Here is an 18247-nt window from a genome sequence, read left to right as displayed (position 1 = left end):
CAGCGAGGCGCTGGGGCGGATGCGGGACTACATCTCCCAGAGGCCTCTGCGGCAGGGCAGCGTAGCACCGCCCGCCCCCGCCCGCCGCGGTGCATTATGGGACGGGAGCTCCAAAATGGACAACCCGAAGGATGCGCCAGGTACGGCGGGTTCCGCCGCCCCCCGTCCCGGTTCTTGCCTCGCCGCTGCCGCCTGCAGCGCTCTCCCCACCGCCGGTGGCACCGGGGTCCGTGGGAGGGGGGCCCCTGTGTGTGTGGGGGGAGGTGGAGAGGGGACGCGGCCCGTGTGTATGGTGGGTGCCTGTGGCAGTTCCCCCTCCTCCCCTCAGTGGCTGTGGGGACTCCCGGACGTCCCGGCCCCCTCAGCGTTCATTCTGATCCCTCCTTCTCCCCTAGGGAAGGCGAGCCGGTGGTTCGGGGTCGCGCAGTCCAAGTCTGCCAAGACAAACGTGAATCTTCTGCACCAGGAGGAGTTGATAGCACAGAAAAAGAAGGAGATCGAGGCCAGGCTCGAGCAGCAGGCGAGGCAGAAGTGCCCGAGCATCCCTCTGCTCGGAGAGTACGTGGGGATTGCGGTGCTGGGAGCTTTGCTGGCATCTTTGAGAGATGAAGCTGAAGAGGGAAGCTTTGCAAAGCTCTTGCACTTGGGGGTGAATACGGAGAGGTGAAATTGGGGATTGAGTAAAGGTTAGAATAGGGTACTTGTACTGTAGTTGATCTAGCAAGGCAAGAATGGGTATGTGCTAACAGCAGTTATGGTTTTAATAGGATATTATTAAGTTTTCCTTCTACTTCCTATTTTTCTCTCTCTTATTACCACAAAGAGTTGGTGCAGTTTCCAGTTAAACGCTTCCCAGGGGCAAGTAGAAATCCTGTTTCATCCCAGTAATAACTAAGTCAGGTGGAGAGTGTGGGTGAGTGCAGTAAGCAGCAAGCTGAACAGGTCTGTGCTTCTGGGAAGTTTGGTGTCTTGTCCACGTTAGATGAGGTTGGTGGTGGCTGGTGTTTCTGTTTGAGGGGGCTGGGGAGGATGATGAGCACCATCACCTGCTTTTCTTTTTCTACTCAGAGATGACGGTGCTGAGAACGAAGCCTCTGTTTCCAACAAGTTTGTTAATGATGGCAGTTTCCTCCAGCAGTTTCTCAAGCTGCAGAAGGAAAAGTCAAGTACTGGTAGGTCAACTTCTGAGCTACAGGAGGCCTTCCTTCTCCTGATGATCCCAGCTTTGTGTGGGCTGCCTCCATGTATGTTCACTTTAAAAACCCTGCTATGAGCTGCTACCAGTAGGAGTAAGTTCTAAAGCAGCCATGACCCCTTCAAATTTGGCTTACAGAGATGTGATAGAGAGGTGTTGCCCACTCTCTGCCTGCTTGGAGAAGCAGCAGTGCTAGCGTGAACCTCGCTGTGTAAAAAACCATCCCAGCTTTCATTTCATCCTGCAGCTTTTACCGGTGTCTTTAACTTACTCTGAAAATCATGGCCTGTTGCAGCTCTGTCGCTGCCCGAGATGTTGTTTCTAACCTTAAAGGATGCACAGGAATTATTTTCCCCTCATTCTTTTCTAAGAAACTCCCCCGAGTTCTACTGAGAACTCGGCAACTGCTTCAGCAGCAAATGCTGGGAAGAAGCCTGGGCTGTTTGGGAAGCGGGCCGGGCAGGTCCTGAGCAGCATGCTGCACCAAGCACGGAGCTCCTCCCAGCCCAGACAGAGCCCAGGCACTGCCCGCCACAGTGTCTTTCAGTCGCCAGATGAGGATGAGGAGGAAGATTATGAGCAGTGGCTGGAAATTAAAGGTAAATGACACCTTGTGCTCTGCCTTGCTTTGGGGTGCAGCTCACCCTAGCGCTAGGGGTGGAGCGTGGGGACAGCATTCCTTCAGTGGAGGGTGGTTTTTCCTTATGCTGTGGGTTGGCATTCCCAACACAGTTCCTCTGGGCTGACTTCCGCATCATGAAATGGAAATGGCAGCAGTTAATGCAGAGGGGCTCCTCCAAAGCTTCAGCAAAGAAGCTGAAGACTGAATGCTGGGAGGTATTCCTGATCCAGCCTGAGCTTGGACTGGGAGAGGGATCATTTGCCATAGGCAGATTGGGTTTGTGCCTAGGAAGATGGGTTTTCTCTGAATTACCAGGGCAAGTTCTTCACCACCTCTGTGAAAACAACCTATAGAGACAAAAGGTGTTTTATTCCTAATGGAACTCAATTGTTTGCTTGTCATAAGAATTCTACTTTGGTACAACTGACATTTATTATGCCTGTTGCTGACCTCTCTAGACAATACACATAATGCTCGTCTTGAAAATGGAGCTGTAGCCTTTTTAATGATAGAAAATGAAGAGTTTAGGAGCGGTTGTGTAGAGGGGGGAAGCTGTGTCTGGTAAGCAATAAGATGACATGGGAGGCACAGAACTGAAATCAGAGTTTCTGCCTCTTTCCAAACTTCCATTGAAAAATCTCTCCATTAGGTTCTGCCTGCTTGAAGCAGGATAGAGAAGCAGTGAGGAATCTTGCAGCATTTAAATAACCAACTTGATCTGGCTAACCCAGGCCAGGAAGCCCAGGGGCAGATTTGCTTAATAATCTGCATTTCATTTGTGTGTATTAATCAAGTATAAAATGAGATTGGAGTTGCTAAATAAGTCACACTGAGCTTTGTGTCATCATTTATTTCATTCTATGGTTACAAAACCATACCCAGCCTTTTCTGGTGGGATTTCTAAGAGCATCATCTTGGCAAGTGTGAACTTAAGCATGAAATGTACTGCAGGAATGTGGCTGCAGTGAACAAAGATGGATTATGGACCCTTCATTTAAAGATTGTAGGTTCAAATCTAGTCTAGTGTGGACAGTTCTTCTCCCACGTGCTCTTTGCTCAGTGCACTCCCCATTATGTTGTTGTCTAGACAAGAGCCTGTGTTTAGTTCCCATTGGGTCTGTCCTGCATCTGCTCTGTAACCACTGTCAGTGTTAGTGCATTTTTGCCTTGGCACAGAAGCCAAAAAACGGTTTCTTGGAGACTGAGCTTTCCTCTTCTCTCCAGTGGGATTCCCTCCAAGCAAGAGCTGAGACATGGGCATATGCCAGTAGGAAGAGCCACATGCTCCAGCTCCACAATCTGCCTCCCCTAGCTGGGTACAGAGCGATGTCTTGAGAACTGGAATCTGTACTGATGAGTAATGTGGTGGTTAAAGTCAAATCCCTGTTCCTCCCCATTGTGTTTTGTATGGAGTAGAATTATCAGAAGCAAATGATGTTGCAGTTCAAATTGTACCCTCAGCTGCGGGCATCCAAATGTGAGGCTTAGGCAGACGTAACATGAACTTCCTGCTAGAGGAGGCTGACAGTAAGCTGGGGGTTGTAAGTTGTACAGCTCTGTAAGACTGGATCCCCCATTTCATCCTTTCTCTTCCCATTCCCGTTCTACTTTTGTCTGCCTCCGTGGTTCTTAGAAGTAATGTACCTGTTGCCTGTTTGGTGTGTGAGTTGAACCCCAGTACTGACAGCTGCTTAAAGTTTTACCCCCAGAGGATGCTGACACCCGGGCATTGGTGGAAAAGCTGGCTAGGTTCGTGGCTGAAGGGGGACCACGGTTAGAGAAGGTCGCTATGGAGAGCTACAAGGATAAACCAGCCTTTTTGTAAGTGTGGTCGTTGCAACTCTTATCTTCCAAATGACAGCCCTCTCTCTTTGTAGGAGAAGAAGAGCCTCGTGGATAGAGTGACTAAGTTATAAGTAATTGGTTTATTTAGTCATTGCTGGGGAAACTAGGCAGGAAGTGAGGTGCTGAGGAAGCAGATCAGTGAGAGCCAGGATGCAGCTAGAGGGGTCTGGCTGTGCCTGGTGAATGACCAGCACATGGGATATGGCCTTAATCTCAGGCCTGCTTCTGTCTCCTCTGCCACTGTGTGGCTGGGGATAGAGAATTCCCTGCTTGATCAGAAGAAACTTCTTTGTTTCCCTTCAAGTGACACACAGAATTTGGATGCAGGTCTTTAGATTAGAGCTGCGTGTATTTACATGTGCTGAAGATCTTGGGAGCCACATTTTCAGTGTGTTCTGAGTAACTGATTTGTATTTAATTGGGTTTGGGCTGTTTATATCCCAGAGTATCAATATTTGTATAGTGGTTGCTGATGCAGGTATTTTGTTCTTTTTATCTCCATCTCCATGCCAGGTTTTTGCATAATAAGGACAGCAGAGAATTCCTTTACTACAGAAAGAAAGTGGCAGAGATAAGAAAAGAGAAACAAAACTTGCGGCCACCCCCTCTTCCAAAAGGTAATTGAGTGGGATCTGGAGAGGTTGAATTGCACATGTTCAATTTGTCCTCTTCACTCTCTGTAACTGCTTGTTGGGGCTGTGCTAAAACACTTGGAGTGGAGATTTGGCTGTCAGTTGAATTTCAAGAGATCAAACAGCACCATGAAAGTGGTGCCAAAACCGGTTGTTTCCCAAGCCCACAACATCCTGTCCCATGCTCTGTGTAAAGGGCTCTTGGAAGAGATTTTCCTTCTACTTCTCAAAAATACTTCAAAGGAACAAAAATGATTCTCCAATGTGTGTGTTCTGGAAGGTTTCAGCCCTGAAAATGCAGTTAGGCAGAGTGGTTTATTTCAGATATCCTTATTTGATTTATTATAAATGGAAGTGGTTGGTTTGTTGGTTAGTTTGTTGACCGTAATCCCCACTTCTGCTGTTGTTTCCTTCTCTGAAGCTTTGCTTTTCTGCTTGGGACATAAATCCTTGCACATAAGGGACTGTTTTTAGGTGGGAAAGCAGCAGAAGTGGCTGAGCTGCCAACACACAGGTGTGTGAGCAGTGGGATCTGGTTAGCTGTGGTGAGACACAAACTATTGAGCAGGTGAAGTGTGGTCTGTGGGCCAGGCATTTATCAATTCCAGCCCAACCTCTGTTTCAGGCCTTTCGTGTGGCCCTAGGATTTCCCTCAGCCTCTCTGTGTCAGCTTCCTTTTCTGTGGAAAGGAGTCTTCAGGCAATTCAGCTGTCATGCTGAGGAGTTAACACCTCAAATCCTGGTTTAATAGACTGCAGGCTGAACGAGCTTGTTACCAATATCAACTAACTGATCCAGCAGCTTGTAAGCTACGCAGTATTATCCATGCTTTACAGGTGTGGAATATTGAAGCAAGGAAAGGTTATCACTTGGCCATGGCTTATAATCATGTCTTCTGCTTCCTGGTCCTGTGCCAGCACTCTGGAGTACTGGCACTGTGCAGGTAGCAAATGGTATATAAGGCTGTCATGGCTAAATAACATATTTGCCTGGCTCCTTATAAACATTGAATATGCTTGAAATACTAATTCTCTGTGCCTTTGGATGGGGGCTGCAGTAGCCACCTCTTCCAGGTGAGGATTGGGACCATTCCATGGAGAATTTCCTCTGTCCTCCAAGCCTCCCCTGAAATGACTAGCAGAGGTGTGTGACAGTAGTACAAGTTTGCCACTTTCATACGTCTTTCCCATTGCTCCTGGGGATTTCAGTGGCAAAGTGTATAACTAGAAATGATTGTGAGTGCTGAGATGTCACCCTGCACAGGGCAGAAATTTCAGCAGAGAGAAACAAGGGTCCACCTTTTGACACAGAAGCTAGTTTGTGTGTTAATCTGCTCTCATCTCGCTCCTGGCACAGGGGAAGCTGCTGTGTCAATGGGCACTCCTCTGGTTACAAAGTCATTGTACAGCCTTATGCAAAATGATGCTTTTTGTGCTCTAAACTCTTATGACTGTTGCTATGTAATGTTTCTAAAACTTAAACTCGACCTTTTGCCCTTATTCTGCTCTTGGGGTTCTTAGACCAGATAGGCTTTGACTGTTGCTTGTGTGAGTTGGGCCCAGTACTGACAGCCTGCTTAAAGTTTCACCCCCAGACGACGAAGAGATAAAGAACTCTGCAGAGAAACTGGCCAGGTTCATAGCAGCCGGGGGGCCAGAGATGGAAGCTATTGCTGTGCAGAACAACAGAGAGAACCATGCTTTCAGGTAAAGGAAGAAACCTGCTGCTCACTGGAATGTTGTGGGGCTCTTTTTTAAGGGGAAGTAGTAGCCAAGCTTGTGATAACGCTGAAGTCACAAGGACAGTGCACTTCTGTAGCATTGGTACTTGAACATTCTCAAGCTTCACAGTTTAAATCAAGGCACAGAAAGAGAGAGAAATCAATTTGCTTTCCCCAGAATCATGTACAGCTTCCACCCCTCCTCACCTGCTTTCTGCTGCAAGGTGCCAGTATGATTCTAACCTTTCTGCTTCTCTGTGTAGCTGTGTTTTGGTGTGGGCTCCCAGGCACTGCTCAGCCACTGCTGCCCCATTAACTTCCTGGGTTGCTCTTTGCACAGCATCCCCACTAATGTGCAGGTAGCATTCCTTGTCTGTTAGGCCCCCCTTTGGAATCTCTTATTCAGCCTTTCAGATATGAATTGCTCTCTTCAGTGCTCACTGACAGTTGTTTAATGCCTCCCTTTAGTCTCATCCATGTTTCATTTTTCTGCTCTTACAAACAATTGTATGTGTTCCTTGGAAGTGAAGTGGTGCTCAACAAGCCTGATTCTGTTGCTTGTATCTCAGTGCTTTATTGGCTGCCTTCTGGCCCTCTGGGGTGCTCCCTTTCTGTTGTCGTTTCCATTAGGCAGATGTGCTGATAGCTGAGCTCTTCCAGGATTTACTTTAAAACCCTGCTGTGATCCCACCTGAACACAGTCAAGTTCAACACTCGCTCCTCTACCAGGATTTCATCAGGTTTGCCATAGGGAGGGCCTCATCCTGACCTCTTTGAGGTCCTGGAGCAGTCCTTAATGCTGATTTTCAAATGGAGGGATGCAAGGCCATGTTTGAGTTTGCTTGTGTATTGTGTAATGATAGATGGAAAAGGCCTGTCATCTCTTAGGTTTCCTTGTGGGACGGGATACTATCCTGTGGAGAGGTTACACCAAGAGTTATACTGGTCTCCTGTAAAGGGAAGATCGTAGAGGACTTAGGAATAAGCAGGATTTCTGTGTGAAGAATTGAAACTGAAGTGAGCTCAAAAAGAGAATGTGTTTGTAACCATCATTGTATTGACTTGTGTTTCATTTCACACGTTGCTGCTAGCTTGAGGATTGTTCATGTTCTTCCTCCAGAGACCAAGGATATTTATTTCACACAAAAGGTCAGAGATGCCTGTTTCTGGAAGTGATAGCAGATAAGGCAGTGGGGTTTGCGTGTGAGGGAACAGAAGGAGCAATCATGGTCTAATCAAGCAGGCTGGTAATGTCAGTGCTTTTAGCTTGGCTGGAGAGCTGGGGAGCAGTTTCTTTAGGCAGTGGTTTGGCATCCCCACTGGTAAGACCTGAATGTTTGGGAGCTGCAACCTGACATGTTGTGGAGCACTTGCAGTTTTCCCATTCATCTTCCAGAAGGCAGGTGAATGCCGGGGGAAGACCTTGCACTTCCACAAATGTAATGTGTGCTTATTTGACAGCAGAAATAGCTCGTGAATGGGAAATGCACTTCCTGATCCCAAAGGAAACCCTGTGAAAGCACTTGGAGCCCTGCATTGCATGCATGCACACACAGGATGGTGCTGCAGAGCAGGGAAGTGTGGGGAAGGCTGGTTGTGCAAGAGCAGCACAGCAGAGAAGAGCCCTGACCAAACTGTGCTGTACCCAGCCCCTGCATAGCACGGTTCGAGCTAAACTTGCTGGGTTTGACTTCTTGACAGGTTTCTGTATGAGCCAAACAGCAGAGCCTACAAGTACTACAAGCACAAGCTGGAGGAGTTCCGGAAGGACAAGAACATCCCTGCAAGTGCCCCTTTGCCTGAAGAGCCCAGTCAGAAAAGGAAGAGCAGCCCTGAGACATCCCCATCAGCTATGTGCTTACCAGCTTTGCCTTTGCCCCTGCCCTTGCCCTCAGCTTCACCATCATCCTCCTCTACAACTGCACCTGATGAGGCAGCTGCAGCTACGGCTCCAGGCACTATGAAGAAGAAGCGGAAAAGCAGGTGGGGGCCAGAGGAGGAGAAGGTTGAAGTACCTCTGCCACAGCTTGTCCAGCAGCTGGAGGCTCCCGCCCCTCTCACAGGTTAGTGGGGCTGTATATTGTGGTGAAGAGCTGTTCTGCCTTAGCACAGCTGGCTGTGCAAAGAGAAAATCCACTGAGTCTTATCTCCTGTTGTAATCTCCTTGGTTGCCAGCCCCTATCTTTCAGCTGGGCCTAGCAGCTAGCTCTCCCCTGGGTGGAAACCCAGATAAATCACTTTATCTTGCTGACACCAGGGATTGGATCTTATCATTCTCCAGCTATCTCTGAAACCCTGCTGTGCTATAGCTCATTACAGCCTCAGCCTCTGTGTTGTTTAGGGCTATTTCACCTCAGGAAGAGAGTCTGTCAGAAAACAACTATCAAAGGCTGAACTTTGCTTATTCCCCATGGTGGGATAAAATCCTTGTGCAGCACTTCCATCTCCCTCTAACTGATCAGAGGCTAAATGGGAATAGCCATTCCCTAAGTGCTGGAGGACACAAGTAACTTCCAATTTATACCCATTTCAGTTCATTTGATGACAGATGAGCTTCACGGTTCTTAGCCAGTGTTGAGGCTCATGCTCCTGGTACTTTACCTGCCAGGTTCATCTGAGAGGTGCAGCTGTCCGAGTGCTGGAAGAGAATTCTCCCAGTTGGAGCCCTTCTCAGGAGCTCTCAGAGGCTGAACTCTGGTGCCCATCAGTGCATGTGCAGTAGTTAGAGCTGCATACATAAATGGAGTCCCTCAAGGAAAGCATCCTTTGTCTGGGATGAGTGTGAGCCCTGCAGTGTGAGCCCACAACACACTGGCAGCTTGTGCAGTTCATTGCTCCAGCAAGTGTGTGGGTCTTCTGCTTTGGCTGGGTTTTGGAGAGGTAACTGCTCAGCCCTTCATATCTTTGACCATTAGGCTTGGGTAAGGTGTAGGGTATGTGCTGTGATGCCGAGGGCAGGAGGGAAGGAAGGGCTCCATCTCCTAATCCAGCACTTCAGATGGAGATGAAGTTCCTATGTGGTTCTTCTGATCACAGCCCTATAAAGAAGTCTTGGCTATACATCTCGTAGGTACAGGACAAGATACCAACCTGGAGGGATTCATTTGACCTTGAATTGCTGCTTGTACCTCTAGAGTACTTGTTTTGCAGGCAATAATGAAGCTTCCACAGTGTAGCTGGGCAGGTGCTATTGAAGCAAGCCTCAGGTTCTGTCTTCATACCCCCTGCTGCAGTGGGGGGATGCAGGGGTGTCTGTGTGCTCATTCCAGCATGCTGCCTGCTGAAATCTCCCCTGGCTCTTTCAGCCTCCCCTTCATTAGACAGGGACATACTTGTGTTCAGGCTCACTTTCTTCAGGGCTTTTTGTCAAGTAGAAGAAAGGGACAGCAACCGATTTGCCAGGCAGAACAAACCAACCCTTAGCATGGTGCTCGTGCTCTGCAGGGGGAAGGGTTTGGTTTTTATCAGCTCATATGAACTTTTCCCTTTTTTAGAATTAGTATCTTCAACCTGGAGTTCCAATGACCCCTCTGGTCCTGTGGAAGGTTAGAGTTGCACAGGATGCTTTGGTACCTCAGACTCTACATCTTTAATTCGTTATGCTTAGCAAGAGTTTGGGGTTGAGTGGAGAACTTTTCTGATTCTTTTCCCATCTACTTTTAGTAATAAATCAGTATCATTAGAGGAGAAAGTGTGGCCCTTCTGGACAGAAACAAGGCTTCTCTTATTGATATCAAAACCCTTAACTGCATACATCCTGCAGGGACTAACACAGCTGCAAAGCGGAACAGAGCAGAGATACTGGAATTAGGGAACTCTGGACTAATGGGAAATTACAGGCTGTCATTAGAACTCTGTGAAAGCTAATACTGGATTGCTTTGGGTCTGATTAGTTTTAATTGAGTGAGATCTTCAGGCTGTGAAGCAAGAAATGAGGCACTTCTGTATTGGGATTTCTCCTGCTGTCCTTAAAGGACGTTCACTGCTCTTGTAACAAGCTCCTTTTCCGGCATGTGGGGAAGGGATAAACCTTCAGGTAGCCTCCTGCCAATGCTGCAGATAGACTGCACCATTAACCCTGGAGGCAAAGCTGATGTCATTCCAGGGAACCAAATGTATTTTTCCCAGGCCTGCTGAACACGAGACTGGGAAGCAACTTCTTATCACACAGCGTTTGCCTGTGCTAGCCCAGTGGAAGGAACTTCTAAATCTTATCTATTTGTATGCAAATTCACTGACTGATCTTATTTACAAAGAGACTTTTCTATCTTGGGGTAGAGTTTTGCTTTTTCTGTCACCTTTGCCTGTGTTGTGCTGCTTTGGGCCCAGCCTCCAAAAATACCTCCCAGAGCTGAATTTCTGCAGTGACTTTCATCATCTCTCAGCAGAAAGCACCAGAGCAGTCAGAGAAACCAGATGTAGTTTTAGCACACAAAGGAGCAATGGCATATGCTTTCTGGGAAGGAAAAGAAGATGCTCCAGTCCCACCTTTCTCCTTTAAGGGGGTTATATATATGCTGGGTTAAGGCAGCACCTCCTGGGGCCTCTAGAGCCATGCCTGGCTCTTAGCCTGTGTGTTTATGCAGTTCAGAGCTTAGCCAGAGAGTTCCTGACCTCTGTGAAGGGCAGAGACTCTTCCTCAGTGCATTCAGAGGAAGGTTTCCCCTGCCTTGACTCAGGGGGTGAATCTTTGACTGGGGCTGATGCTGAAGTGCCCTAGTCTCACATAACATGTGGGGCCAGATTCTTTACATGCCATAGTCATAGTGTGTTCATAAAACTATTTCCAAACCTCAGTGCTCTCCCAGACACAAATCGGGTTGTTTAGCAACAATAGAAAGGTTTCTTTTCCTAGTTGTTCTTACTTCTTGGGATCTGGAAGTGCCTATCCCAGCACCAAGGCCAGCATAACCCAGCTTCTTGCTTCTCTCCCCTTGGAAAACCTCTTGCAGTGTTTTACATAACTCTTTCTGCAGAGTTGACTCCCAGCTCTGGTGTGAATGTGCAGAGGCTGTAGCTGCGGGAGGGAGGGTGGATGTGCTGGTTTCTGCTCTGCTTGGGAGCCTGGAGTTAAGGAAGCTGCTTCCCCATCCTGGAGTCCTCAGCCCAAAGCATGAAGGGAGAGTGCTCTGATCAATTGCCCTGAGTGCCAGTGAGAGGAAGGGAGCTGCTGACCCCTGGGGCCTCATTACCATATTGTGTAGACATTTGGTGTCATGAACAATGATCTTACTATTATCAGGCTTCATAATTAATAGATGATGAATAAGTAATGAAGCATCATTTAATTATAGTCTGGACTTACACTCAGATGGAGATTTTTGCAGGCATTAGTAGGAAGATATCCTTGCCTTGTACTGAAAAATGCAGCACCCTTTCTAGTGTGGGTTTGTCTTCTTTTAATCCCTTAAAAATTTTATTGTTGGGACCTTGGCTCTGAGGTGCTGTAGGGGGAAGCTGCCAGCATTGCTGGATAGAGCTGAACCAACTTTGCAAGGCAATCTTCATGATAAATCTCTTGCAGCCCCAGCAGTGTTTCTATTACTTTCCTTCATGGTGCTGCAATTCCAAATAAGTTTCCTTCTCCCCCTTGCCCCCCCCCCCTTCCCTTTGCTTGTCATTTGAACTCCAAGTGCCCTGTGATCATTTTAAACCCATAGGTGCCCTGCCCAGGTAATGTTAATGTCTAATTTCAGGGCTTATCTGATAAACCGGCAAAAATCATTCCAAAGGAGGAGCATCCAAAAGGGGATACTGCAGAAAAAGGAGGATACATCAGTGGGATTGTCAAGTAGAAATGTCAAATGCCCCCTCCGTGAAAGCAGGGGCAGCATCCCTGGCAATGCAGCCTGTGGGCCTGTAGATCAGAAGCTAAAATTCCCTTGGGGAACAGCAGCTCCCAAAAGCAGCACAATGCTCAGGTCTGTGTTCTGGTGTGCTCATTTGCTTTTCAGTTGGAATAAAGTTGCTGTTTACATAGGAATCAGCAGACACTTGGTGCGCAGGTTGGGCAATACACTGACAGGCTCAGGTCTGCTGGTGACTTCATGCTGAGTAACTAATAGCACCCTTTAAAAGCCTGGGCTTCACCAGGAAGCCTTTTGAGGGGAATGGATAGTTCTTGAAGGATGGTGTAGCAGATTGCCATGCAGTGTGACCACGAGGACGTGAGACACAGTCTGAGGAGAGGCCAGGACCAGGGTGAGGAAATACTGAGTTGAATGATCTGTGACCATTCTTGCTCCTGTGGTTTCTACGTCCTGCCAGGTGCTTGTTCTTCAGTCAGTGCTGAAACCATGGAATGAATGTAAACCTTCCTGGAGGGCTCTTCAGCTGTGGGTTCAGTGCTCTCAATGGCTGTCTCATTTCTGAAAGTCTTTTAACATGTGCTTATTACAGTTCAGGACCTCAAGGGTCTTGGTTATGAAAAAGGGAAACCAGTTGGTTTGGTGGGTGTGACGGAGCTCTCTGAAGCCCAGAAGAAACAGCTGAAGGAGCAGCAGGAGGTAATACCCTGAAATGATTTCCAAATTCATACTGTGTTGCAGCATGACTGGCTTAGATGGGAGAGTGGAAGTGGAGACAGCAAAGAAACTTCACTGGGGCCCACAAATAAATCTCTAGGATTTGTGCTGAATGCCAAAGAATCGTGATGCTGCAGTCAGCAGAAACAGGAGAGGACTTTGGGGAATATGAATGAAGCCAACCAATTGCTGTCCTACCAAACTAAACCCCCAGATCTATAAGGTCTCTTGTGTCACATCTGCAGCTGGTTATATATTGCTCCAGCAGTGGGGAGGAGGGGAGTGGAGACTTAGAATTTTGGGGGGAATCAGAGCAGAATTGGCTTTTGCCAGAACGTGAGGGTGGTGTTTAAGCTGTGGGGGGATGAGGAGATGGCAGCAGTCCTCTGTTAACATCTAGGTGCCTCTGTTGGAGCAACCAGTACATAATACATAATGCTCCTGTTTGATCTGAGAAGTGAGTGGCTCAGATCAAGCAACAGCACTCGTTGCCTGTGGGGTTTTGTAGTTGTCGTAACCTCTGTGTGTAGGGCATCTGGGGTGGGTGCAGGACTGCTGCAGAGCTCTGTGTGCCCCTGGCACTCTGCTGCCTGCAGTGGGGGTCTTATTGAGCGCACTGTTGCTTCTCTTCCTCTAGATGCAGCAGATGTATGATATGATCATGAAGCACAAGCAAGCCATGCAGGATATGCAGATGATGTGGGAAAAGGCAATCCAGGAGCACCAGTATGACTATGACAGTGATGAAGAGGTGGACAGTGAGCTGGGAACATGGGAGCACCAGCTTCGGCGCATGGAGATGGATAAGACACGAGGTGTGTAGGCAGCTGCCACGCAAACATCTTGCTCACTCTGTGGTTGCACAGAGGCCTCCAGAGGGGGATGTCTGAGGTCACATTGTTGGCATGGGAGTTGCAGGGTCACTTTTCAGTGCTCTGCTGTGGCTTCCCTGCCTTTTGAGTGGAGATAATCACCATGGGTTGCTGTGAGGCTTTATGCTTCACAAACCTGCTGAAATTCAAAGTCAGAACACTGTCTCATTGCTGGTTTCTCTTCTCTTGGGCAGAGTGGGCTGAGCAGCTGACCCAGATGGGCAGAGGGAAACATTTCATTGGAGACTTTCTTCCACCTGACGAGCTGGAGAAGTTCATGGAGACATTCAAGGCATTGAAGGTGAAACAGCCAAATTCAGACCAGTGGCAGCACTTCACATTGTCCTGAGAAGGGAGGGAGAGGTATCAAGTGTGCTTAGCCTTTTGTCACAGCACTTAGCTCCCTCACAGCCTTGAGGTACTTCTGCCCTTACTCTAGGAGCTCTGTTCCTTGTGGAGGAAACAAGGGGTAAATTGCAGTAGCAAAGTAGAGAACAGACTATTGGGACAGGATTTGAGGGTTAGCTGCAGTTGCAGACCAGCCTCTTGGTCTCACCATGGTTTGGCTGATCCTCTTTCAGACAAGTGGTTGCTGATGCCAAGCAATGAAAATGTGAATTCTTATCTAGATAAGTGCAGTAAAGTGAAAATACAAAATCTACAAAAAGCACTTATGCAAAGCACTTCAGTACCTGCCAATTCTTCCTAAACTGTAGGACTTCTTGATGCTGGCACATCCGTCTTGCTGTTTCTGTGTTGCCAGCATGGGGTCTGACGTTCCCTGGAGATCCTGGCTTAAATAAGAACTGTATCTGAAGCTTGAGCCAGGGAGCAACTTTGAATTTGGGAGCTAAATATTTCTCTTCTTAATCTCACAGTAGCATTCCCTGCTTCTTGCAGATTGTTCTGGTGTTGGGCAGTGCTTTATCATTTGCCTGCTTCCTTCTCTGTGGTGGTGCAGAGCTGGAATCCCAGGGAATGGTGTTAGTTATTAATTGCTTGCCAGAGCCATCCTAACTTGGAGTAGCTGAAGCTGGTTTTCCCTTCCTCTGCCCCACAAAGAGAAAAGAATAACCTACAGTTCCTTTTGTGCCTCTGCAGGAAGGACGGGAGCCAGATTATTCCGAATACAAGGAGTTCAAACTTACTGTGGAAAACATAGGTTATCAAATGCTAATAAAGATGGGCTGGAAGGAAGGCGATGGACTCGGTTTGGATGGACAGGGGATTAAAAACCCAGTCAGCAAGTAAGCAGAGTCCTTCTACTGTTGATTTAGTCCTTTCCTCTTGGGCTGGTAATTGATGCGCCTTCCCTGGCCTACTAGAAGCAGCTGCAATGAATGTGAGTGTAATTCATCACTGGAGCAGAATATGGAATCCTTGCAGCAAAGGAGAAAAATGCTTTCTGATTTCTCTGGGGGTTGTTCCCCCCCCAGTGCTTGGGTTTGTTACTTTATCTCAGGCAGGAGCAATGATCTGAGCTAAGAGTGTTTTGATTCTAATCTCAATTTGCATGCTGAGCTCTTCTGGGAGGTGCTGTCTCCCCAGTTATAAAATGAAGGTAAGACTTGTCCACACCTCCCCTCTCCCAGGACGTGCGAGGATTAAATCATGTCTTTAAAGTCATAAATTTATTTCAGTAAATATATTCAAGAACATGCCTTTTGCATCTGAAGCACAGTTGGTCCCTGCTGGTTAGTTCCTGGTGTACTGTGGGTGAAAGGATGCTGCTGCTGGACCTGTGCTTGAAAGATGCTTCAGTCCAGATCAGAGCTTTGTGTGAGATCATGCAACTGCCTTGACGTCACTCTTTAGTACAGAAGTTTTCTGATTTGATCACACTTTGTATATAACCAAGCATAATGAGTTCTATCCAAGAATAGATGAGCAGCTCTTTTTAGGTAGCTCATCTGTTGGTAACATATGCTGAACTTCAAAACCCAGTATTGGGGGCAGGAAGTTCTCTGAATTAGGTTTTTTAGCATTAAATCCTTTTAGAAATAGCAGTTGTTTGTTTACTGCATGATGGAAAGTCTCTCTGCAAAGCAGTTCTGCTCCTCTCTAGCAAGAAGATCTCTTTGGCAAAATGCTTATTGGGTCAGAGAAGTTCTGTGGTAAGAGATTGCTGTAATCAAACCAGCAAGGCTTCCAAACAGAGGGACAGCAGAGTCTGTCCATCACAGGCTTGGAGAAGGTTTGTGCTTTGCTTGGGTTCTATCATCTCTGATGCTCCTAGAACTGGTAGGAGGGTGCTGCTGCAGAGGAAAAGGCATTGCTGCTGCTTCTAGAGGAATAAGGGGCAGGTACATTTAACAGATCTGTGTGCCTCCACTCAGTGAGGTACAAATGGAAGCATCTGATTGCCAAAGGTGAGTCTGCCGGGCAGAGCAGTGTTCAGCAGGGAAGGCATCCAAACCACAGATGCTATTTCTCTTCCAGCTGTAAAAGGTTAAGCAAATATATGTTGATACTCCTGCTTCCATCTAACAACAGCAAGCATCATTGATTCAGAAGGGCAGTGTAGCAACATGGCAAATGCAATAAGCTGCTCAGTATTAGCTATCTGTCTTGATGCAGCGCGCTCTGCGTGACGATGCCCAGTGCTCCCTGATGCCTGTCCTCCAGCTCTGCTGACAAGAGGCAGCAGGCCTTCCTGAGGAAGAGGAAGGTGATCTGTCATGTCTTTGTTCCCTCCTTCCAAACAGGGGAACTGCTACTGTGGATGGAGCTGGTTTTGGCATCGATCGTCCTGCTGAGCTCACCAAGGAGGATGATGAGTACCAAGCGTTCCGTAAGCGAATGATGCTCGCCTACCGCTTCCGACCAAATCCATTGGTAAGGTGGTCCCAAAACGAGAGCAGGCACAGTGACAAACCCACTGAGGCTTCTGTGTGTGTCTCGTAAGGGTGGGGGTGTTTCTAGCACTTAGCCAAGAGAGCAAATGCTGTGAAAGTTTCTCTTTTGATTCTGCTCTCATGCTGAATCACATTATCGCTACCAAAACAGCCACGGATGCGCAGTTTTCTTTGCCATCACTTTATTTTTAAACACAAAAGCCTATGGGTTGAGTTTTATCTGGTGCATACCAAGTATAAATGCTGAGCACAGAGCATACGGGGGCTTGTCCATGGGTTCTTTTGGATAATTGTTTTCCTGGTTGCAAAAGGCTGCTCCATTTGCATTGGCCTCGTCCATTCCGCATGCCAGCACACCTTGAAAGCTCCATTTATAATTTGTGATGGGCAAAGCTCAGGTTCCACTGTCAGAAATGTCACGTTTCAGTGGCTTTTTCAGGTAATTAAGCTCAGATGCTCATTGTTCTGTGAAGACAGCAGTTTTGATTCATTTCTCTCTTCTTCCCCACAGAACAACCCGCGACGACCTTACTACTGAGAATGCTTTCGGGGGACAGCGTGTTTTCAAATCCAAGTGTAATTTTTTCTGTGAAATGTTATGAAACTGCATTATCAGTCTCTTATTTGCTAATATTGTAAAACTTTTCGAAGTCACGATACCATCTGTCACCCAGAAGAGCCCCCTTGAGTGTCACGGCAGCCGTGTCATAACAAGGCCTGGGTGGTGCTTGGGGAGGAGAACAGAGCAGGTGAGAACAGATCTTCACATGGTGCCCTGCTGACAGGGAAGGGTAGCACCAAAGATACTAGTAAGTAGTTCAGGGACTTCATTTGTGTTTAGCTCAGTGCCATGTTACAGGGAGTGCATTTCGTGTGACCCTGCAGATCCTCTGCTGTTCAGATGTGCAGCTTGTGCTGCTCTAGGTTGTTTGGTTGGGTTGTTAATGACAAGTACAAGGGGCTATCTCCGCCCCAGGTTTTGGGGCTGTTGTTCAAGTCAGGCTATTGTTCACTGAAGAACTGGGTTCTGATGCTGTCATGAAGCCAGAAGTATAGTCTGACCTTCACCTGACATTGCAAAACCAGTGTCTAGTTGGTTTACCTCTGGCCTGTGAAAGACAAGGTGGGGATTGGTGTGAAGTGTGGCTACAAGGCTTGAGGGATGTGGGGGCAAGTTCTTCAGAGGTGATGGCTTCTTGGTCTCTTGAACACTAAGTTCACCCCAAAAGACTTGCAAACCAAGAGACTTGCTACAACTTCCTGTGGCTCAGGGTGCTGAAGAATCAAGCCTTCAGCCACAGCTTGGCAAAGGCCATTTGGATTCTGTTGTCATAAGAAACCTCTTTACAGATATAAATTTTCTTCATTCAGTCTGTAAATAAAATAAAACTCATTTGTTCCTTAGTTTTAATCACTGAATTTTTGGGAGTAGTTGCTCTTACTGTGAGTTTTCATAGGCTGAGGGACTGTCCTGCACCTTTTTCCTTCCAAGCATCTTAAACCAATGTGAGATTGATTGGTTTGGTTTCTTCTGCCTTTGTTTTCCTTCCATCCAAATACTTGGTGTGTGCGTCCCTTTTGTTAACTTTTCTTACCAACATCGAGCCAAGCATTTGGCTTTCAATAAAACCCTTTGAAACAGTCGATTCAGGAGGGTTTCATTTGGGGAGAATCCAAGTGAGTGAGGCCCTCGTGCACACCCAGAGCCAGGGGCGCTGCTATAGTGGGTGCACGGGGAGGTTGTGCTGGGGCTGAGTGCGAGCATGGGAGATTGGGAAATAGAGATAACAAAACCTGGCAGGGCTGAGGGGGGGCTCAGCTTCTGCTCAGGTGATTGAGGTCACTGTGACAAATGCTTCCCTGGGAGGTTAGGACATGGCACTGTTTGGTTTTGCCCTGTTGTGGTTTGGTTTTGGCTGCTGTTGCTGATCGGGTCTTTAAAGCCAGTCTGATACTACAGTGATTCCCTGTGTGCTTTCTTG

At 47.5% G+C, this 18247-nt stretch overlaps 1 protein-coding gene across 1 annotated transcript; it reads left to right on the top strand.

The window, feature by feature from the left end:
* The first annotated feature begins 4 nt into the window (after nucleotides 1-4).
* SUGP1 (SURP and G-patch domain containing 1) lies at nucleotides 5-17909 on the top strand. The gene is made up of 14 exons (XM_062626880.1): nucleotides 5-140; nucleotides 396-558; nucleotides 1069-1172; nucleotides 1567-1794; nucleotides 3515-3638; nucleotides 4176-4279; nucleotides 5877-6000; nucleotides 7716-8077; nucleotides 12414-12520; nucleotides 13176-13353; nucleotides 13605-13711; nucleotides 14512-14657; nucleotides 16116-16245; nucleotides 16777-17909. Exons 1-14 carry the CDS (start codon nucleotides 20-22, stop codon nucleotides 16801-16803), a joined length of 2025 nt encoding a protein of 674 aa, XP_062482864.1. The 5' UTR covers nucleotides 5-19; the 3' UTR covers nucleotides 16804-17909.
* Nucleotides 17910-18247: the final 338 nt, after the last annotated feature.

Source organism: Pezoporus occidentalis, unplaced genomic scaffold (genome assembly GCF_034315485.1).
Source record: "Pezoporus occidentalis ecotype Australia unplaced genomic scaffold, CSIRO_AGI_Poc_V1 ctg299, whole genome shotgun sequence".
Classification (NCBI taxonomy): domain Eukaryota; kingdom Metazoa; phylum Chordata; class Aves; order Psittaciformes; family Psittacidae; genus Pezoporus; species Pezoporus occidentalis.
Note: the sequence above shows the minus strand (reverse complement) of the source record. Positions and strands in the feature narration are given on the sequence as shown.

Excerpts from the sequence above, each read along its gene's own strand:
- SUGP1 (XM_062626880.1), top strand. The coding sequence starts at position 20 with ATGCGGGACTACATCTCCCAGAGGCCTCTGCGGCAGGGCAGCGTAGCA. Across the intron at positions 1,795-3,514 it reads GCAGTGGCTGGAAATTAAAG|TTTTACCCCCAGAGGATGCT; the intron begins GTAAATGACACC and ends AGCTGCTTAAAG. Across the intron at positions 13,354-13,604 it reads GGAGATGGATAAGACACGAG|AGTGGGCTGAGCAGCTGACC; the intron begins GTGTGTAGGCAG and ends TCTCTTGGGCAG.